This window comes from Mastomys coucha, unplaced genomic scaffold (genome assembly GCF_008632895.1).
Source record: "Mastomys coucha isolate ucsf_1 unplaced genomic scaffold, UCSF_Mcou_1 pScaffold8, whole genome shotgun sequence".
Classification (NCBI taxonomy): Eukaryota; Metazoa; Chordata; class Mammalia; order Rodentia; family Muridae; genus Mastomys; species Mastomys coucha.
Genome location: NW_022196914.1, coordinates 51,418,895 through 51,442,631, shown reverse-complemented (window position 1 = coordinate 51,442,631; position 23,737 = coordinate 51,418,895). Strand labels below are relative to the sequence as shown.

General features: G+C 40.7%; 1 protein-coding gene across 7 annotated transcripts in view; it reads left to right on the top strand.

Annotated features, from left to right (window-relative positions):
* The window catches only part of Atg10 (autophagy related 10), a 277,555-nt gene that overhangs the window by 230,264 nt on the left and 23,554 nt on the right, over positions 1-23,737 (top strand). The window contains exons 7-8 of one of the 7 annotated variants that reach the window (XM_031360619.1): positions 19,168-19,245; positions 19,606-19,647. The exons of 5 other annotated variants lie outside the window; for them this stretch is intronic. In XM_031360619.1, coding sequence (XP_031216479.1) covers positions 19,168-19,245; positions 19,606-19,608 — 81 coding nt within the window. In that variant the 3' untranslated portion in view covers positions 19,609-19,647. Of the gene's footprint in view, positions 1-19,167; positions 19,246-19,605; positions 19,688-23,737 lie in introns of those variants that run through there. One more of the 7 variants, XM_031360623.1, reaches the window with a different exon arrangement.

The window sequence follows — 23,737 nt, the reverse complement described above, 5'->3', positions numbered from 1 at the left end:
TTGGCTCCAAGCTAATTCCCCAGCTCCTACAAGGTGACCCTCTATCTCTGACTTCCATCTTGTATTAGCTCTTTGAACAAAACCCTGAGAATGCTAATTAAGCTCTCAAGTGACGAGGTAGGATGCTGTGTATGACTGGGATCATGAGACATAGCTGCAAAGAGAATCGAATGCCATATCTCAAATTGACCAGTTAGCCTGGCGGAACATTCTTGTTGGCCACTTTATGGCAAAATATAGTGTAGCTAACCAGGAAGCACAGCAAGCTTCTTTCTGCCAGTGATGTGAGAACAATCCATCTAGTCAAGTGCTAGAATGCTGAGTTTCTGAGGTTGGGCCTATGTCTTTGATGCATTTCATTAAATCCAGTTTTTAACACTGGGATGAGAAAGTCCAGAATCTGCTGCCCTCCATAGACACAGTGCTTCACGAGAGCTGCTGACTTGTGGTCTCTGACTGCAATTTTGTCCTGGTCTCTGCTAATTACTCCTCTGCTATTGACACTTTATTTTGGCATTATCCAAGCCAGAGTTGCCCCTTCTCTCTTTTGAGCTTCAGATAACATCATTTAAATTGGCTTTTGAACAAATCAGATCATGTTTATTTAGTGTCAAGCTCACCAGTCAGTGTAACTTCGGTGTAACTGCCTGAGCTTTTCATTGGACTAAGGCGGCAGAAGTAAGGCCTCTCCTCATATCCATGGCGTCCTCACCATCGTCCTTTAACACTCTATCATCTGTGTATGTGGAATAACATCATAGTCCACAAATATTTAAACACAGATAAAAAGCTGCTAACAGAAATGTAATTGATCTTCAGTGATACAAAATTGTCCCTTAAAAAAACTCACTAATCACGTGAATTCAGAACTTTTATTATCCATAAAAGTAAAACTAGAAAATGTAGCATTATAATGAAGCACATGTGTGGGGTTATAAATTTAATAGAAGTAATCTAGTGGAAGAAGATGAGAACTAATAATTTACAAAAGACTGGCAGTTGCATTGTTGTTACAACAGTTGCTACAGGTTCCCAATTACAATTACCATCGTGATTAGGCAAATGGGATGAGAGTTTTAATATGAAAATTACTGAAGACTCATTCTTCCCTTCTGTGTGTAAAAGGATTTGAGTATTATTGTCTCTTCTTGTATCTGATTGGGCCTATTGGCTATAAGACTCTTCCTGCGTATGACATTCATTAATAGGTCAGACAGGTCTACAGTTTACCCAAAGCCTTCCATAAGAAAGCAGATCTCTCCAATGGGAGGGCTTTCTTGTCATGAGGCAGCCAATGGTTGCTTTTGTTGGGAGGCACAGAAAAACTGGCAGCTGGACGAGAGCACACAGGAGGGTCCTCTGGGCCTAGAGGAGGGGGACAACGTGTATTCATCTACTCTCCATTCTCAGTACCTCCCTTTGATGGTTGGGTTATGCTTGTCCCAGGGAGGGCCACTGTTAGGAGTAGGTGTGTCACTGTGCATGTGGGCTCTAAGACCCTTATCCTAGCAGCCTTCAGATGAAGATATAGAACTTTTAGCTCCTCCTGCACCATGCCTGCCTGGACACTGCCATGTTCCTGTCTTGATGATAATGGGCTAAACCTCTGAACCTCTAAGCCAGCCCCTTGGTCATGGTATCTGTTCACAGCAGGAAAACCCTAACTAAGACACTCCCCAAATTCATGGCACATCAGAGGCTATTCTTAAATATTTTCTAAATAGCATAAATAATGACATGTAATTTATAATTATTTTTGAAATTCCCATGTACCAGGAAATCAGGCATAGCCTAGCTATGGCCTCTACTTACGGGCTTTTCACTGGGCTTAAAGTCTTAAGAATTGTCTGGGAGGGCTGGAGAGATGGCTCAGCCACTAAAGGCTAGGCATACAACCAGAACTCTAAGAATTGTCTGGGAAGAGCCACTTTCTAGCTCATTCATTCATGTAGTTGTTTGGTTGTTGGTAGAACTCAGTTTCTCCCTGTCTATCAAAATGGAGCCTCCCTTTGTTCTTTACCATGTGGCTTATCCATGTGATATCCCATAACATGGTCACTTGCTGTGTCAGAACCAGAAGTAAGAGAGCAGAGGAGAATGCCAGCAAAAGAGAAAGTGTGCCAGTAAACAGACTAGGTAACAGCCTTGCACCAAGTCATGAAAGTGTCATCCTTTCACACGGCCATGCTCAATTCAGTAGAAATCGAAAGGCACTAAAACCGACTGACCTACACACAAGAAGACTGGATGACACAGAGAAGTAAATTATTGAATCATTTTGAAAAGTTACCTACCAGATCTTGATGGCTTTGTTAAGTTCTTTAAAGCCAGGCATAGGAACACATGCCAGTAATTTTTTAGTGCTCAGAAGACAGAGGCAAAGAAATCATAAGTTCAAGGAAAGACTGAGCTATATAGCAAACATCTCAAAAGAAAATAAACATCATGTTTGATAAGAAATAACAGGTCAGGGCTAGAGAGATGGTTCAGTGGTTAAGAATATTTGCTGTTCTTGTGGAGGACCTGAGTTCAGTTCCCAACACCTAAATCAGACAGCTCACAGTACACTTATAGCTCCAGCTCTATAGGATCCAGTGCCACCTTCTCGCCTCCTCTGGAACACACACACACACACACACACACACACACACACACGAGTGCAAGAATAAATTTTATAAATAGAAAGAAAAAAGCAATTCATTTTTTTCTTCAAACAAACAAACAAAAACAAATGCTAACACATAATTTAGCACCTGTATCAGTTATATTTTTTAAAAATATGTCCAGATAGTTACACTGTAATAATTAATGACCATCTGAGAATTCAAAGACCCAAATACAAGGGAGTGTATTGCAGCAGGCTTAATCAATGTTTGGTGTTGATAGAATGTAAAATCGAAGCACCAAGGATAGAAATAAAATTGCCTTTCTGCAGAAAGATCCTCAGCAATTGAAAAACAGCTCTATAAAACTGGAGAACAGCTTGATGATTTAGAAAATAGAAACTGCAAAAATATTCTGTAGATCCTAGATATGTCTCCAGTGTTCATTACCTTGTCTGCTTGGGAGTCAAAAGGGAAGGACAACAGAAAGAGACTCAAATTAGTGAGTTCTGCTCTGGCCCTGAGCCACTCTGATGGAGACTATTAACTAAGTATATCCTGATCTAAAAATAAATCTTCTGCACTCTTATTCTCAAGTAAGCTTCCTTCTCCGTACCCGAACCAGGCTGCAGACGAGAAATTACTAGTGTCTATCTGGGCTTATTTGATGAATTCTTTAATGAATGGGTTTTGATGTTATATATGATAAAAACGATGCATTGTAGCCACAGGATTATTATTGCTTTAAAACAACACAATCCAGTTACTTACCTGAGCAACCCGGGTTACTTCAGGAATGCTAATTGGACATGCATGAAACTCGAGATCAATGATGGACTGGCAACATTTCCTTAAGAGACCCTTTTAGATATTTACCCTATGCCCAGGAAATATCTTAACCCAGTAATTAATTGATTATCGTGATATGCCTTGCCAATAAAAGTTGTGGTGTCACGTGGTTTCATTAGACTTATTTTAGATGCGCTGATACGAGTGAAGATGATGACAACCTGAAGCTGTCCTTTTGCTGAGACTCACGGTGGAACTGAGAGGGCCACAAGCTTCAGAGTTGGATAGATGTTGGTCTTTTACTGCCCTTTTGCTGGCTGTGTGGTGTCCGTGGCACTTACTTTCCTTACAAACTTAGTGTCCTCCAATTCAAGGGGGAAGAGATGGCAAAGGTGACGATGGTAGTGATGGACAAAGACAACTTTTGGGAAGCACTCACTAAATAACAAATGCTGAGTTATTTGGGTATTAATTCACTTCTGCTCTCACTACATCATACTACATTACTATGTAGTAACTGATGAGGTATAAATACATTCTTAGCCAATATATGTACATGTTAGAGGCTACTTTTGGCCATTGTCATCCTTTGAGATGTCTTATGGAATATGTATTCATATACACACAATATGCACATATATGTATTCGTGTACATGGATATATTTGTGCACACAGAGGTCATATTATTTACCACCAAGCAATATGCTTCACAAGGCATTTATTTCATTTCGTCTTCAAAACAGCCCTGCGATAAAGATTGTAGAAGATTCTCACAGAGACAGAGAGCATCAGAGAGACAGGAGTTTTTCCTATGATAACATCAGGGTTACCTCTGCTTGCCTGAGAACTAGTCGCAGATTTAGCTGCTTCTGGCTTAGCTCTTCTTGTGTAGAGGCAAGATTCTTGTGGAGGTTGATTCAGCCCCACAGATGGCTGGTGCTCCAGTTCTCCTCCAAGCCTGTGTGCTTCTTCCCCACTGCAGCCCTGAGCAATGTCTTCCAACCCTCCTTACCTGGAGTGAGGAGGCTTGAACTCTTAAGTCTAATTTTCATCTTTGGGTATTTTTTGACAAAAAGAGCATTGGTCAAAGCAAAATAATTGCTTTTATTAGGCAGGTTTGGTTGTGGGTGTCCCAGTAGCTGGGGGCAAATGGCGGAAACAAACCCATCATCACTGGATACAGCAACTTCCTTCTATTCCTTCTGTTTACTTTTCTGAGCTATTTTTTTTTTAACACGGATTCAGAATCTCTGTAGGTGTTTTACCTCATATGTAGTTAACAATCTGAATGACACATTCTTTATAATACCACAATAATTCTGTCCATTACATCACTTAATTTATAGGAGTCCTAACACCAGAATCGATAAACATTATTTCTAAAATGTCAAGAGTGTTAATGGTGTGATTAAAAAACAAAAAGATTCTACAATTTCTCTGCACGAAACCCGTTGATATACTGTTGTTGAGGCACACCTAACTGAAGCTGCAATATGGGAGATTTAAATCATTAAGACTCTGTCAACTTTAGAAATGTGTGTCGGAGGCTATTTTTAGCTTCACGGATCTTTTGTGCCATATTGTGGAATTCTGTTAGCAGAGAAAGGGAGAGACTACATGTTGCAGAGGAGATTGTTTCAGGTTGTTTTGAGGCATATCAACAGTTGCTAAGGAACCATCTCTAATGCTTCTGAGAAATTCTGTAATACTTCACTTAGAAATTGGGAGAGATTTTTTTATAGAGCAGATCTTCTTGGACAAGGAAAGCATATAAAGGGTGATATTAGGGAACAGTTTCAAACTGGAAAAATTATTTTAAAGTTTCCTAGAAGATCGAGTTTAAATGGGGCTTCCTAGCACCATATAATCTCCTTACAGAATCCTGGAAGCTTTCATTTACATCTGATTTTAGAACAAGTAGCATTTTAAAATCTGGTCACATTTCAGTTTATTTTCCATGATTGATGCTTTAAAATGGAGATTAGCACTTCTTTTCACACGGAGAATTAATTAGCATGCTAGCATGGTGGTTTCACTGATTTTCTTCCCTTTCAGTGAAAAGCTATCTTAGTAGTAAACATCTTATAGGCACTGATTGTTTACTAGGCCCCGCCAGACACAGCCTTGTCACCTAATGGCACTGCATCAGGAATGGTCCCCTCTTTTCATTTGGCTTTGCAGAAGGTGAAAGGACATTCACTAACCAGCTTTCTGAAAGCTTGTGCCGCTGGGGGAGTTGGGTTAGCAGCCTGACTTCAACTCCCTTGCATGATCCTTGCAAGGACAGTTGAGCCAGTGTCTGCTGATGCCTTCGCATCCATTGAGCTTCATCCCCTGGCTGGGCAGGAAGCTGTCCTTTCATGGGATCATTGCCTTGAGACAAAATAGTTTTAACCAAAATGTTTGATCTACAGATGTTATTACTTCTGGAGTTAAACCATAGAGTAGAAATTATTATTGTTTTTCTTTCTTTCTTCTAAACAAACACTAAGTGTGCACCTAGTATGAGGAAGTCGTTACAGTTAGCACTAAGGATAGGGTGCAGTTAACACACAGCCCAGTCTTTGCAGGTCTTTAGTGTAACGGGACGTCTGCTCTATCCACAAGCAGCTGCAAATGCTGAGGGCTAGAACTATTGCAAAGCCATCAGGTTTGGTGCAGGCTGAGGAAACACCCCCCTCCTATATACACCTTCTTGCACTTGAGTTCTCCACTTCTCCCTGGGTCCATATATACACCATTTTGTTGTTCCACAACTCCGTGCCCTTGCTTCCAGGGCTCTGTCACGAACATTCCCCCTAGCTACCATAGTTTTCCAGTATATAAGTACCTCTGCCCCTTTTGATATTTCTGTATTTCTCAGTTTAGCATGCTACAGGCTATGTCTCCTTCCAGAATACAACATCCTCTAGTGTAGGAGTAGATAGTATACTTTGTTTTGCTTTGTGTGTCTAAGTAAAGGTTGATAAAATACTCATTGGCATGAGCCAGTCTGACTAAAACTATACAGGTATATATTTTGGCCTTCAGATTGGAGACCATATGCCAAGTACAATGGTAAGTTAAAAGATGCCTGGATATTAGATCTTTGTAGAATTAGGAAACCCCAGACAAGCCCTGGTATTGCCATCTTCTGTTCACACGAACACTTTTCCCACAGCTAAAGAAGCCGATAATGTGGGATCAAACCATTTAACAGGACTTGGATTCTCCAACAAAGAAGTAGTTGAAGGACCTGGTATTGACAGTATCACTTGTGGGCATGGAAAATATGTTTAAAATAAATAAAAATGATAACGGCAGCAAGCAAATGCTAAATACCAAATTAATGATTCAGCAGTTATGTGATAGAGTCATGTAAAAAAAGATGTAAAAGCCATAGCCCTTGGGTATATTGTTGCAAACTCAGCATTAGTTTGGAGTCTGAAGCCCTAACTTTGCACTCCAATCAGAATACCAACCAAAAGACATTTTCCTGGTCTTCTGGTGACTATGTTAACAAGGGAGCTTGTGTTAGAGATTCACTAAAGGTCATGACTGATTAACATATTTCTTCCTACGTTATAGACATAGGAGTCATCCAAGATGACCAGTAACTTATCAGCTGTGCCTTAAGAAAGCTCAGCTGCATGGTTGTAGTTTTGTGCTTAGATTGGCTGCTTTCTCCTTCTGATAAACTGGTGGTCATCATAGTCCATAATATAAAACATGTAACTAGATGTGGTGTCATATGCCCCAAATTCCAGCAAGCAGAAAGTAAAGGCAGGGGGATAGCCAGAAGTTTGAGGCCAAACTGAATTTCATAATGAATTCCAGTATAGCCTGGAGCACAATACTGTGGAAGCAAAACACATTCATTACACATACAGAAGAAAACCTAGAAGTCTCCTCCTCCTCTGCCTTCTCTTCCTCTTCCTCCTCTTCCTGCTCCTCCTTCCTGTCCTCCTCTTCCTCTTCCTTTTTGAGGCAGGGCTTCTCTGATGTCCTGGAACTCACTTCATGGACTAGGCTACCCTAGATTAGAGATCTGTCTGCCTCTGCCACCTGATTTCTAGGATTAGATGAATCCTACCTATCACAACACACATTTGAAGTCATGGTAAATGTCTGACAACATATAGAAAGATAGGTGTAATGAATGGTCCTTCAACTCTCAGTTTAGGAATAAGGACATTTTATAGCCAAAGCTGGGGTCTGGAGAGAGATGTCTGCCCTAACAGAGGTCCTGGGTTCAGTTCCCAGGATCCACACAATGGCTTATAACTCTCTGTGAATCTAGTTCAAGAGGATAGAATGCCCTCTTCTGGATTTTGCAGGTACTGCATGCATACAATGCACTTACATGCAGGCATAATCATATACATAAAATAAAAATAAATAAAACCAAGAGTGCCTTAGTCTAATACTAGATTTCCCAAATGAATTGTTAAACGTGGACCAAGAGGAAGGTACTGAGCCTTTCTGTGCCTTAGTTTCTTTACCTGTAAAGTTCATTAGGACTACAAATCTCACCAAGTTGCTTCATGAACTAATAAACAGCATTTTGAATAGTTTCTAGCACATGGTATGTAGTCACACAGTACATATTAGTTGTTACTGATATTAATGATCTTACTTCAGGTTGATAACAAACCTAGTATTCATTAAATAATTTGCCAAATTTAAAATTAACTCTATTATATAGTTTGTGGAACTATAATGTTATATTTACAAAGAGATCCATGGCTTTTATCCCATGAAGCAGTCATCATTTGGTGGGCCATCTGGCAGTGATCATAGTTTGTTAGAAATCTGCCACTAAGGTTAATAACAACCCAAATGGGCTCTGAGGGTGGAAGACATCCCTTGGGATCTCAGAGGCACATTGACTGCAGTTACATGGTGTGAGCAGAACTGTGCATGCCAAGATAACTGTCAGGCCACGTCGTTCTTTTAGGTTTCAAAGAAAACAAGTGTCCTGCTTAAGGAGTTTAGCCACATCATGCCTGATACAGTTCCTCAGAATAATGCTGTAATTTGTATGCCATACACTTTGTTTTAACAAGGCATTTAAGTCTCTTAAGCAGGTTAGAGGATTAGAAAGCCCTACGCAGGCAGGCTGTGTGCAGAAGTCTATAAGCAGCATTTGTTTACTTTGTAAAGAGCCAGTGGAGAGAGTTATAGATGCAGACGAGAGATAGCAGACACATCTGCAGTGACTAATAACGCCAGACAAGGCCACACTCATATACTATTATCATCCGCTTTCTGGTTTTGTTTTTTGTTGTTTTTTAAGATGCCCTTTGTTGCCTCTAAATATTGAAATTTCACTATAAGCACGAAGGTTAGGTCAGATAAGAATGCATCCAATATCTACTATACGCAGATGGCAAAAGAAAGTTATTAGTTGGAATATAAATAATCTTATTACATACTGTCTGCATGCCAGTGTCTGCACACTTGTGGCTTGTCACCAGAATGAGGAATGACAGCGCTTAGGCTGTTGCTAAGTTGTGTGACACATTGGTCATGTTATCAGTCCCTGGGCAGAGAGAGATTCTCTGAAATTTCTATAGATCACTCCTGGATGTGAGAGATAAGTTTCATCATCTAGTACCGTCATGTCTTGTAGTCAGTCATCAATAACTAACAGATAGAGATTTATGAAATTGGTATAAGAGGCTCCATGAGAGACAGCACTGTTCAGGGAACAGAAAGCTATAGAATGCGCTCCTTTCTCCAGAGATGGGCAATAGCACAAAGATGACACAAAAGAATTGGTCAATAATAACATGACACTATTGATAATAGTTGCACATAATTAGGCTGCCAAGATAGCTCAACAGCTAAGAGCTTATACTGCTTTTGCAGAGGACTCCAGTTCAAGACCCAGCACCCACACCTTAAAAACTCTCTGTAACTCCACCTCCAGGGATATTGAGTGTCTCTGGCTCCTAAGGATATGTGCACTCACATTCATATGTCCACATATATAATTTTAAATAATAATAAAAAAATCTTCAAAAAATACTACATAAGACCACAATAAAATCTTTATAGCTTTATACAGGTAGTGCAGGTAGTACATGGTAAGGCCATAGACCACTGATAGAGATTGTAGAGAGAGATGTTTTAAAAATGGGCTTTTAAATTTTTATTTATTTTTAGTCTGTGTGTATGGGTGCTTTGTCTGCATGTTTGTATGTTCTGCAGTACCTGCAGAGTCCAGAAGTGGGTGTGGGAATCTCCAGGAACTGGAGTTTGAGTGGCTGTGCATTCTAGGAGGCAAACCCAGGTCCTTTGGAAGGGTATCCAGTGCTCTTAACCTGAGTAATTTCTTCAGCCCCTAAATATGTGTTTAATTTAATTAGAACACAGCAGTTCCTTTCTTCCTTTTTCTCCCTTGTTCTTCTTCTAGTCCTGCCCAGCCAGCCTCCTTTGAGCCACTCCTGTGTCTCCTACTCTCCACTTGATAGCTTCTTTTATTATTGCTGTTCACATACATACACATACATATATATGTGTACAGTATGTATGTGTGTATGTCTAAATAATACAGTTTAGTAAGATCATTTTTGGTGTGTGTGTGTGTGTGTGTGTGTGTGTGTGTGTGTGTGTGTGTACTGACCACTCTGTACTGGATAACCAATAAGGGGGCTCATCCCTAGGAGAGGTGAATTTTCCTCGCAGAAGACATTAATTGGCTGTATGTAGTTAGAGAGACTTTATTGTGAGCTGAAATGGAGAGAATTTTTCAGATAGAAAGCCCAGCCCAGCAGTAAGAAAGAGCTAGCCAGCCATAACGGTTGCAGAAAGCAAACCATGTTAGGAATATACAGTATGAGCAAAGCCAGCCTTCTCCAGCTGGGACAGCAGACCTGTGAGGATGAGTAGCAGCAGCTCAGATATGACTTGACCCAGAATAACCACAGGTTGGGAGAGTATGAGCAAAGCAGAACCTTTGTGGTTGTGTTTGCCAGCAGGTATTTAGGACTTAGATTGTGCTTTGGCGTGTGCTAGGTACGCAATGAAGCCTTCGTTCTGCTCTGTGATTAGGCATACTCTAGACGACAAGCTGGAAAAGTTGTCTGGACCAAGTTACAGGAAAAACAGAGGCCTTCGCAGTTGAAACTTTATCCTATAGGTGTAGATTTTTAGCCAGGCAAAAGCCCAAATGCATTAATCAGGCAGTATCCTGTGACCCAGAGTTCTGATTGGTTGTTGAAAGAAATTTATGTTCCCAAAAGGGTTGAGCAAGGGATGACATCAGGTTAGTATTTGAATTTCTGTATTGGAGAAAAAATGAAGAGCCTGAAACAGAGAAGGCTGGAGGAGAGATGCTCGCCGGAGTCCATTTTGGGACTGACTTCCAATAGGTGGAAAGAAATGGGAGTGTTTGGTGGAAGCTGTACTTTTGGGGGGAGCGGGGGGATGCTGAAAGGTGCTTTGGAGAAATAAGGGGGTCAGAGCAATGAAGTGAAAGTAGATTCAAAAGTGTCCTTCAGTGAAGGTGATCTTCTGAGCCTCTGAAGACTTTCATCTGAGACGCTCTTCCTGTCACCATGGGGAGTTGGTGTTTCCAGAGGTCTTGATTAGACAGAATGGGTTGCTCACCTTCCTTGAGTTAAAGAAAAAGGTCTGTTGTAAATTGTAAGACTAAAGGAATTCAAAAGTTAAATTTTTTGAAATTACACGGTTTAAACTTTTTGTTTTATGCATGAAAACTGATATTTCTACAAATATTTGGGTATCATCGCATGGCAGATATACAGATGTTTAATCAACTGACACAATAATTGAGCCCTGTACTTGTTCAATATGAAAAAAATACCAAGTAAAAGATTCCAAGATTTGTGAATTCAAGAAATAGATTTCCTCATTGCCAGTGTGAAGTAGTTTGGCCAGATCATATTTGAAGGAGATTGTTGTAATCTTAAAAACTAACATACCAGCTGACTATTACAGTACCCCCCTCAGTTAATGCAAAGACTTAAGAACTGTAGCTTTAGCAGAGCTTTTCTGCTCACATCTGCCTATGATCACGTGAATCAGTAGGGAAAACAAACATCCTGGGTTTTAAATTGACCATACCCAGATGTTTGTGAACCTTCACATCTGGAAGGCAGTAGGACGAAGAAAGCATTGTGGAAAGGAGATGCTTTCTTATAAAGAAAAGCACTTTGCTTTTCAAGCTGATTCCAAATTAGCCAGCTGCTCCTTCCTAGACATGCCACAAGAGTCTAGAACCAATGACGTTGGCTTCTCTATTGATTGGGTGGTGGCTATAAGGTGTGGTGACTGTGGCACCGGCTGTGGTTTCCATCTCCTTAGCTTATGGCAGCCTGTCGCAGCCTGGCTTCCTCTGTCCCTCAGCAGGAATGGTCTCCATGCCTAGTGTGGTGAATGGCTCTCTGGCGGTCTCTGGTGGTGGATGCTCTACATGATTCCAGGAGGAACATCCCAAGACTGACTCTATTAGAGAAAATTTGAAAAAATAGTAAATAAATGTAAATACATAGATAACAAATATACTAAAGTTCCCTATTGTGAACCTAAGTGCAATTTTAACCTGCATCTATAACTCTGAAGCATCACAATATGACAGACAATGTGTACAAGTATCTTAAGTGTGCACATAATGTATAACACTTTTTCTTGGTTGAAGGGGAAGAATTAATCATTTAAAGTCAATTCATGGTATGTGTGCATGTGTGTGTTTAAGTTCTCAAAGCCCATATGTCTCTAATTTTACCCACAGGCACTTTTCAGCACGTCAGCATATTTGTGAGTTTTTTCATTGTTTTGTTAGCGTCTAGATTGCCATCCAGCCTTCAACCTGAGCATCAAATCTTTTAATTATTATAGTCATTGATGTCCATATTTCTAGCTTACAATCTTCCACGGACAAATGAATTAGAGATATTGATTTGTTATGTTAAAGAGAGCTAATGTGTGTGTTTCCATGCATATATTAGCATACTGCATCAGAGATCATGTTTTATCTCTTCCCCATTTTTTTCATTTTAATTCTTGATAGACCATGTATAATCAGTGAAATAAGCATCATCCATTAGTGAGCTTGGTCTTCCCTAAAGTATTAGTATTCTAAACAATCCTATTACCAAAGCATTATTTTGATAGTTTATTAAAAGTCCTGCAGCTCTCACATTGCTATACTCAAACACAGCTTTATGCAATTAAAGTTATAATAGGAACTTTATTACAATGATATATAACTTGTATCATCCTAATAAAGGTTCCTGTACACAGCGATGCTTTAATAATGCTGTTTCTGTAACACTGCTTCCTTAGTAATGGAGCTTCTCTCATGGCAACTTCATTATTAGGAAATGATCTCAGTAATAGAAATGCAAATACAGATTTTGAAAAGAATGTTGTGTGCACGGCTCTATTATTGACCTGCTGTCTTCTCATGCATTGCATATCATCATTATAAGCCAACCATGTAGATTATAGTTATGATTACGACCATGCTGTTACAGTTTAGTATACGTGTCATTCCAGGGCGACACTGAGTGCCATTTTAAGATGAAATTCTGGAGTTAAAATTATTTAAATTTTAATTAAAATTAGCATTAAAAGCATTAATAATGACTTACAAAACTTTCTCTAATTTTTAATTGTATCATAGATAGAGCAGACATCGGCACTTAAAATGGGGTGTTCCCTGGATGTTCACACTGTCTTCTCAGTAGACAGATGAGAATAACGCTTTAAGGGAAATAATTTCTGTATCTCCTGCTTTATAGATACCCACTCAAAAAGCCTGACTGTGAAGACACTTGAGTAGAGATTTTCCCTTCCAATCCCTGCCCCCGCCCTTTAGCCTTTGCTCATACCAAGCCACTGAACAAACAGAGTAACTTGGCAACTTCATTTATGGCACCCCATGTTCCAGATCTAAGTATAAGAGAGCAGAGGAGGTAGGTGAATGCCTCAGATATGGAGACAGAGAGTCTCCAAGGAGTCATCTAAGCTTTCTTCTTCTTATTCTACATCTATAAGATGGGGATATTAATAGTAGGATATTGAAATGATTATAGTGATTTATACACACATGAAAAACTGTGCTACATAGAAAATATTTACTAATACTATATAATGCTGTTACTTGTAATTTCAAAAATTACTTTTGCTTTGTATGGTTCCTTATTTATTAAAATTTAAATATATTTCTTATTTCAATAAGCTAAGTTCTAGTGAAAATTTTTGATGAGAATTAAATCAGATATCCAATGTAATATTTTCTGAAAAATATCACAGAAAATATAATACTCTGTTCTCCATATATATCTGTTTTTAGCTTTACATAAAAATCAATAAAATGATTTTAAGCATAAAATATACATTATGGTAAAAAGCAGGATAGAAATACGACAGAAAGAAAAAATAAAATATCCAAGCGTTTCTGTGTTTTTCAGAGAATGATGGTAGGTATTTATTTTCAGTTGAACACATGTAAGAGAGTTATGCGATAGTTTCAATTATGTTCATCAGTTTTTCAGTAAACTGAAAATGACATGTATATAATGTTGAGGTACATGTAAACAAAACATTCAAAAAGTGAAGATTTGAAAGTGGTAACAGACATGAAATTATGTTTCTCTGAGTACCCACTTTGTTTGAAAACAGTAGGTCTTTTTTTTTTTTTACAAGTTTGGAAGCTGTGAAGTTGTCAGTTTTGCATAGACTTCCTTCACTGACACATTTCTATTACTTCCCTGAGTACATCACACACTACACATGCTCCCTCCTAGGTAGTAACTGGGGAAGGAGCCCCTGCCTTCTAGGGTCCTTGGCTTTGTCAGCAGCTAAGGCTAGTTGAGCCCATCCCTGCCCGGTAGCTGAAGTGGAGAGATCGGAGCTTGGATGCTGCTCCCAGCCAGTGTGACCTCATGACTCCCAGAGGCAAGCCAGCTAGACAAGAAAGACAAAATTGGCTTTTATGGAGAACATCCCAGGAATTAATTATTTTTTACTTAGAAAACTAAATAAAAGAAAATATGTGTGTCTTAAAGCATGTTTACTGCTCATTACACTTATATGAGTCTGCCATGCACACATTTGTTTTCATTTTATTCCATTCTATGCTTCATGGTAAAAGTTTGGATGCCACCATGTTCGTGGGTAAATTTCATATCGGCATATCAAATATACAGTTCTGTAGGTTGAGATCTAGACTTAATATTCCTATTTCAATTTTTTGTTACATTTTTGTTTTTATTATTGTTTGTGTAGGGGTTGGGCAGCCAGAGGACACCTGGTCAGAGTCAGTTCTCACCTTCTACTGTGTAGTTCCTGGGGATCGAACTCAGCCAGTCCCACCGGATGGCCAGCTCCTTTAGCCTCTGAGCTAGCTCACCACCCACTCCCTTGGTATTCCTTTTCAAACCCTTTGCAGGTTAAATAGAGTTTTTCTGAGGGGTATGTTAACACTCTTGCCATATTTATACCAATCAGTGTAGGAGCTCAGGCAAATATGAGCTTTAGTTAATTTGATTTTCTATGGCCTATTTCCATGGCCCTTTGAGATTCAACCAGCAGCTTGTAGGAGACTCATGTCAGAAAATGCAGCCTGTCCTTAGAACATAGAGCCTTGAAACATACTGCTTTTGAAAAGCCACTGACTCTCGCCCTGTCCAGTCAGGAAAAGTCTCATTCTTTATATATTTATAAGTATTCTAGACAGTCAGGCCCACCCCGCACACAACCCTCCTCCCTCTGTTATTTTGCAACAAGTCAGTTATTTCTCTGTTTGCATCCTTTGGTCAAGTCAAAAGTGGCATAAAGCCAAAGCTAGTTGCCTAGGACTTTATAAAAGATTCTATGTGCTGTTTATATGAAATATTTCAAAGTTGTAATATTAAAGACAGTGTCACTTTAGAATAGGCAGGGATTGGAATGCAGTTTGTATTGGGACAACAAAAGTTAACTGAATCTTCTTTTGAAGGGATAGGCAATATAAATATTCCTACTGACTTAACTGTTATTATAAGGAGAGAAGCCATAAGGAAGAATATATATGCACAACGTGTAATAGTATAAAACTGGAAAATCATCCAAATGTTTCATTGTGGTATAATGTTTACACAATTTAGTAACAAGATGGAATATTATGTAGGGGAAGTTGCAATGACCATTCACAATAAAGAACAATATATGTGAAATAATATTAAGAAGTGGGATATTTTGGTCACAAACATATTCATTGGCTATCTACATAACTATTACAGACCGGTAAGGAGATCAGTAAAGACACACATTTTTACATATCAATAAGTCCTGAGCAGAATTCAGCTTCCCGCAGGAAGGGAGAGAAAGCTGAGGGACTCCTGAGTCTGAAGCTGCGTGGAACTTGACTCTTCAGTTTTGAAGGAGAAAAGAATGGTCAGCTTAGCTTCAGCTTCTACATCAGGCTCCATCTCATGAGTTCATACACAGAGCCCCTGTCTTTCCTGTATCCATCTTCTTTCAGGACCCTAAACTCTCCTGGGTTTCTAGGCTTTCTTGTCTTGAGAGCCCAATGAAACCAAAATTAGGAAAATCAGTTCTTAAAATTCAACACACGTTACTTCGATGAAGTTAAAGTTGTTGTGAAATGAGCTGAGGTGCTGTTTGTATCTCTACAGTATTGTTGTTATTGCCATTGTTATTTTGTTACTTTTATTTGACACAGGATTTACTTTGTAGCATAGGCCAGCCTTGAGCTTGCAATCTACTTGCCTCATGATGGATGCCTGAAGTCTCACTCCATAATTAAGAGGTCTACTTCAAGTTTGAGGCTAGCCTAGGCTACATAGTGGGGACCCTGTCTCAGAAATAGAAAGGAAGGAAGAAGAGAGGGAGAAAAAGCTGTGACCTTTGACCTTATGTATCACTGCAGTCCTTTACTTATTTGCTTCCAAAATACTCACATTTGTCTCAAAAGCCCTGAACTTAAAACTCCCTGTGAGCCTACTTCCGAAGCCTGGACTCTGACCCTGTCTCACTTCAGCTGCCGGTAGCATTGTTTCTGCTACCTTGTTTCTAAGTGTTTGTGGTCAGGAAAATGGGAAAATACTAATGTCCCCGAGCTCAACGTTTTATAAGGTCAGATATTTACCTAACAGCTTTCATTATTAGAAGGGGTTGCACAGTCTCTGCAATGAATTTATCACATCTCTGGAAATTTTCTTCTTGGAGTGTCTTTGAGAGAGCTTCTAAAGAGAAAAACTAATTTTAGCTCAACAAAATCCCCAGGAATGTGCTTCAGGGAAGGGGGGGGCGGAGCAGTGGAGCATCTCATTATCAGAGTGGGGTGAGAAGTGGGAGGAGCCACAAAATTGCCAGGAGCCCGAGCTCTAAGAGGATTCTCTCATTAGAAACTTACACTGATTATATGTATCCAAAGAAACATCGTGGCATTGTACAAACTGATCTTGAAGTTTTTACCAGCAGTTGTTAATCCACAATTACTTCCATTGTACTTAAGGACAGGAGGGCAGCTTCTGTCCCAGGGGCCTGAATTCAGGCCTTGGGCCCTGCCTTCTTTTGCAGTTTGTTCTGTCTCTCCTCTCTAAATATTCCAATCATACAGCCTGTTTCTGCTCCCCTAACTCACCCCACCTGCTCCTTTCTCATTCCTGAAACTGCTTTCTTCGGCTTTCAAACGTGGCTTTTAAAGTGGTTTTTAGAAACGCACAGAGGATCGAGTGCTAACGCCTTTAGAGCAGGCTCATTAGGAGGCACACCGTTGCTTTGGAAGCACTTCCATGTTTGCTTGTATGTACTCACTTTCAGATTATTTGATTACTTGAGATAAAGAAAAATCTTGAGTTACAAAACAAATTTTCGGTGCGTGCCTGTAGTTCCAGTGCTTGGAAAAAGGCAGAATATCAGGAATTCAAAGTCAGCCCCAACTATAAAGAGTTTGAGGACAGCCTGGGCTACATAAAACCACTAATGCAAACCAATTCTAGGCAGTATTATTCTTGTTAAATGGTGTACTTGACTGACTTTTGTTCTGATACGAGCATAAATTCACAGGACCCCTCCCCTTCAACACATTCTTACATTAGCTGAGCAGCAGCCTGCCACCCTCAATTTAAAATGAAGATGCTTTCAGCTTTCACGTATTCTGAAGATGGCTTTCTTTTTAAATATACATTTGCACACCCACTAACCTCTTTTTATATTCAGTCACCATGGGAAGGAGTTTCAGCACAGACTCACACATTGGAAGCCCTCATCCTGGAGCTGCCCTTTGTGGACAGTTGGAACTGCGTCATTCTTGCTCTGTATCTGATTCCAGGTGTATTTGTCTTTTTCAGTTCCATAGAACAGCTCCGGAATGGCCCAGCATCCTCTGCCCCAAGCTCACATCCTTCCTCCCTCCTCATAAGCTAGTACCTACAGATGAGCAAGAAGATAGGCTAACAGGATAGTTGTAAATCAGTCTCTACATGCACAGAGTGAGGCCTTCATAGGAAGACCTGTGGAGTCAGCTAGCTCTGGGAGCTTATGGGTACCATTTGAGCAGAGGATGATTAAACGTGTCCAAGTGATAAGAAAAAAACAAAACAAAACAAAGAAAAAACAAACCCTGGCTTTCTAGGACAATAAATTTGTAAGTAAATATGAGAAGAAACTAACAGAAAAGCATCCTTTAGTCAGGGACATTTCTCCAAACCACTTCAGTACTGACTTCCTGTCTCTTATTATAGTGGTTTTGAGACTACCACTATAGTGGTTACTGCTCTTCCAAAGGACTTGGGTTCAATTCCCAGCACTGGCATGGCAGTTCACAACTCTCTGTAACTCCAGTTCCTAAGGATCTGATACCCTCACACAAACATGAATGCAGACACAATACCAATGCACATAAAATAAAATTAAATAACTTGTTTTAACAAGAAGGAAGGAGGAAATGCCTTCGTAAAGAGATAAACAGTGTTAAACAGTGTTAAACAGTGTTAAACAGTGGCGAGGAGGAATCATTTCTTTACTTGTCTTAGTGCAGAAGGAACCTTATGCTAAGAGACATATTTAGAGACTTGCTCTCCCTTTAACAGCCTTCACTAGACAGAAGCCAGGGCCTGCTCGGAGAGGTGAGCTCTGAGTGCCCGCTCTGCAATGTAGATGCCAGACTCCTGCAGAAACTGCCTCTACCTTGGAGCTGATAACCTTTGGACACAACCCATGGGTGTGCCCCACTCCCCAAGAGTGTTTCCATTGCTGCAGACCACAGGATAGGAAGGAGGAGCCTAGAGGAGCTGGGTGCTAACTCTGCATTTGAAAGGGGTAAGCAAACACTGAAGAAAAAGGGAAAAGGAAGGCAAATCAGGCACTTTGAAGTCAGCCCTTAAACCTGGATAACCTTAGGGAAGATGGTTGGTGTCTCTACGGCTTTTTTGTTCTTGTTGTTGTTGTTGAGACTGGATTTATGTATGTAACCCTGGCTGTCCTGAAACTCACTCTGTAGACTAGGCTGCTCTCAAACTCACAGAGATCCACCTGCCTCTGCCTCCTGAATGCTGGGATTAAAAGGCTTGCATTGCCACCACCTAGCGTTTTTTCTTACTTTTAACAATAATTATCTGCTAACTATTTAGAATTATTGAAATTAAGTGAGAATCCTCATAAGTACTCAGTAAATGTGGTTGCTTGTATTATTTCCATTCAGACGATTTCTGTGCCCAGTTTCCCTAACACCTACCCGCCCGGTAGAGCTGCCACTGCACATGTTCAGTGTCTGCTAGAGAAAGATGTGACTGCCCTACTTAATTCCTTTCCTCAGTTCTCTCTGCACTCTCTTACCTCATGGATACAACCCATGCTCTACAAGACCGTATCTATTGGGAAGCCTAGTGCCAAGGTAGACTTTTTTTTCTTCTATTTTATATATTATGATTTTTTTGAGATTATAATTATCATATAATTAGTTAATATATTTGAATTAATTAATTTGAGATGATATCATTCTTCCTTCCTTTTCTTCCCTATAAACTGCCCCACATACCCCTCCTTCGTCTCTTCCAAATTCATGCCCTCTTCATTAATTGTTGCCGGCATTGTATGCATTATTCCTCACACCCCATCAAGACAGACCTCCTCTTTTTCTGGGGGGTCAGATAGCCCGTACCCTGCTTTTCCCTTTTGAAATAAGAGCACCATTGCTGAATCTCCCTGCCTTCACTCTGTTACATTGGGGAAAACTAACCTTTGCCCTTGCCAGTAACCGGACCTCAACCTACTGCCACACCAGCATGAACCTGGACCTGATCTCAGGCTTGGAGTGGGTTCCGGGAATCAGCAAGGTCAACGCGTAACAGATGAGCCTGGTATGTTGGCACCTGCATAATCCCAGCCCGTGACTGAGATGGGAGCTTGAGTCTAGCCTGGTGGCACAGTGAGTCCCAGGCCAGCCTGGGCTCCAAACAGACCAGACCCATGGTAACTGATGGTCCTGAGGCTTGCTGTGAGAAGTTCCTCTGCTCTTCTGACTCCTGAGGCTGCACTCACACTCTGCTCACTCCTGAGGCTGCACTCACACTCTGCTCACTCCTGAGGCTGCACTCACACTCTGCTCACTCCTGAGGCTGCACTCACACTCTGCTTACTCTGCTCACTCCTGAGGCTGCACTCACCTCTGCTCTCTGCTCACTCCTGAGGCTGCACTCACCTCTGCTCACTCCTGAGGCTGCACTCACGCTCTGCTTACTCTGCTCACTCCTGAGGCTGCACTCACCTCTGCTCACTCCTGAGGCTGCACTCACACTCTGCTCACTCCTGAGGCTGCACTCACACTCTGCTCACTCCTGAGGCTGCACTCACACTCTGCTCACTCCTGAGGCTGCACTCACCTCTGCTCACTCCTGAGGCTGCACTCACACTCTGCTCATTCATGAGGTTGTGCTCCCTCTGTCTCTTGGGACTTCACTCCCACTTTTTCCCTGTTTAGCATTTGCCATGGAACATTCTCCCTGGAAATGTTCTCTTATGTCTTCAGGTCAGTTTCCTTATAAATTTGCTACCTCCAACCATCCCACTGCCAACAAAATTTGTGTATTCCTTTAATATGGAAAAAATAGGTGGGCCTTCCATTTTCCTCTGCCCCCATGCTCTAGCTGAGTAAACTCTTCTGCCCTCTCTATTTTTGGGTACTGAGAGACACCTGGAAATCCACAGGATCATCTTCTGATGGCACCTCCCCCAAGATATCTTTAAAAATAAGTGTTTCCACCAGAACAGAGGGTTTTAATACAAAGTTGGTATGAAACATAATAAGGCTTCCAGACAGAGATGTGGGACCCAGACAGAGACACGGGGCCCAGACAGAGATGTGGGGCCTTTTTGTCTTAGTTTAAATGTTTTAGCTTTCTTTCTGTGACACTATACAAAAAATCTCATCAATATACAAAAAAATCTTTCCGCACCTCAGACTTTCTCATTTTCTCTGGAGGATAGCTTTGATTAGCTTTTTACAAGTTCTTCATTAGTTATTGGCTCGCTTTCTTGTTTTTGTCTTTAGCTACTGTCTCTAAGAAGTTTATGTTCTACCAGAGAATCCTTTGAAGATCATGTGGAAGCTGCTGCGCTGTTAGGTTATAGAATATTGCAACTTAATATGCTGTATAAAATGCAACAAGTGCAGTTAGGGTTAAATGCCCATTTCTCCTCAATGTTGCCAGCTGGGGTGCTCGCTCAATCTTAGCAACTGCCTGACCTACTTGTGCAGCGTGACTGTTTAATTAATAGACATTTACATAAGCTCCTTGTCCCCCAGCAGGCTTTGTAAGTCCTGGTGGTTATCTTCTTTCCACCCTGTGAAGTATCAGCTGTGCTGTTTCCACTTTGCATATCAAAACACAGAGAGATTAAAATTATATAGAATAAATTGATAACTAAATAAGTTTGGAAACTCAGAGAGCTCTCACATATGAATCATATGGCTTAAAGCAATAATCCATAACTTTGTAAATATGTTCAGAGTCTACTGCTCTCTTATCCATAGGTTGGAGTTAGAGCTGTCAGACTCACAGAGATGGAGCCCTTTATAGATCTATGCAGGAGTGGAAGAATCACTTTCTGGGCTCTCTGGGGCCATGAAAGGAAGTTTTGTCAGTAGACAAGGTGGTATGACAGAATTATTACTGTGATGTCTGTAATTTTTAATAAAAATTCTAGGAATCCTGGTGATATCTGTGCAGCATGTGACTCTGAAAAACTGTATCATGGTGTAGTTTTTAGAAACACTATCTCAAATATCATTGGATTTTTCTGGCCACAAAATGTCTAAGTTCAGCTAGAGCAAAGTGTGGCTCAATTGACTCACCAGCCTGAAGCAGAATAAGAAACTAGCTGAACAGTGGCACATGCCTTAAATCCCAGCACACGGCAGGGGGTGTGGGGTGTGGGTGGTGGGGAGGCTAGCAGAGGCAGGCGGATTTCTGAGTTCGAGGCCAGCCTGGTCTACAGAGTGAGTTCCAGGACAGCCAGGGCTATAAGACTTTCATTCCTTTCTCATGGTTTTGTTCTTCAATACTGTCTCATTGCCTGTCTGTCGATATCGTCAGTGCCTATACAGGATAGTAGTGTGGACTGGGGTCACTATTCTTCCCTAAAACATTCTTCCAACTGTTAAATGAAATTCTGTGTTCTGAACCTCGTGTTTTTGTATAGGTGTTCATTACTTCCAGGAAATTTGTGGATGATAAAGGGGGATTGCCGCAATCATTTAACAATATCTTTAACAAAACAAAAGCTTTTGAGTGTTGTGTGAAAAATGGAAGTTGGTATGCCTGTCTTTTAACTAATGTTGCAATAAATTTGGAGTTGGCTTTGGGGCTTATAATCTCTGGCCACATTCTGCTCTGCTCTTGCATTAATCCCACCTGTTCTTTGAGATCAGAGTCAGGCTAAATATCAAATTTTGGGGATGTCTCCAATGTTCCAGCTCACTCTACTCCACCCTATATCAGCCTGATACAGCCAGTTCCTTCCTTCAGCCCCATATACTGGATTTGGATCTTTAGTTGCCAGCATCATGGTCTGCTGTGTTGTGCTGTCTTCTGTATCCTTGCACTGTGGTACCCTAACCATGAATCAGACAAGCAGGCAGCCTATTTCATGTGACTCAGAGTGCTAGTCAGCTTATGAAAATGTAAACTCCACTGTGTAGGTTAATGTTTCAACTATGAAGCACCTAAAGAGCTTTACAGAGCCCACACAACTGAAACCACGGAACAAACCTTAAATCTGTAGTGTGAAAATTGTAGTTGAGGCATTTAAGATTTCAGCATGGATGTCTTCCAGGAAAACAAGAGAGCTTTTATCCATGAGACCTTAGGCCAGCGCCACACAGTGCTTCTGTGATGTACCAATGGATCCCTCTTTGGCCATCAGACACCTTAGACCTTCCTTGAGACACCCTTTTCATACAGATATTGAAATTCTCCTGTAGATCTATAGGAAGTCCTATGCCTAGTTCCATGCCAAAGAAAGAACTGTTCTTTCTCCTGTGTCTTTCAGTGCTATAGGGCCTACTGATATCTCCCAGATTTCCCCTCTGTGGTGGAGGCTGCATTTGTAAAGAACAACTTGCTTTGGCACAGCAGATTCTGTCTAGGCATAAGTTCTTCAAGTATTCATTTAATTCCTAGTGCCGAGTCTTCATGATCACAGAGGGACAGCATGACATAGTTCCTGCCCCTAGAACAGAGCCTGCAGGGTGTGAGCCTCCACAAGTATTGATGGTTGCTGGGCGGTGAGGCTTGTTTGTAGGAAGAAAGGAAAGGAAAGGAAAGGAAAGGAAAGGAAAGGAAAGGAAAGGAAAGGAAAGGAAAGGAAAGGAAAGGAAAGGAAAGGAAAGAAAAGAGAGGGAGGGTGGGAGGAGGAGAGAGAGAGAGGGTGGGGGAGGAAGGGAGGGATATAGATAAAGATATCATTCCTGCTTCCCTTTGGGACATATTCTCCCTGCCAAGGTTATTGAGGAATGTCTTCCCTCCTAAGGTTAATATCTCCATAATTAGAAGTGTCATTAGTCTGGGAAGCGAAGGTGTGTCTAATGTCTCAGCAAAATGGCAGAATACTGTGACCTTCAGGACAGCCCTTAAGGCTGTGGGAAAGAACTCTAAAAACATGAGTTCAAAAATATACAATTTCTCGGGGCTGGAGAGATGGCTCAGTGAGTAAGAGCACTGACTGCTCTTCCAAAGGTTCTGAGTTCAAATCCCAGCAACCACATGGTGGCTCACAACCATTCTTAATGAAAATCTGACGCCCTCTTCTGGTGTTTCTGAAGACAGCTACAGTGTACTTACATATAGTAGTAAATAAATCTTTAAAATATGTATATATATATATAT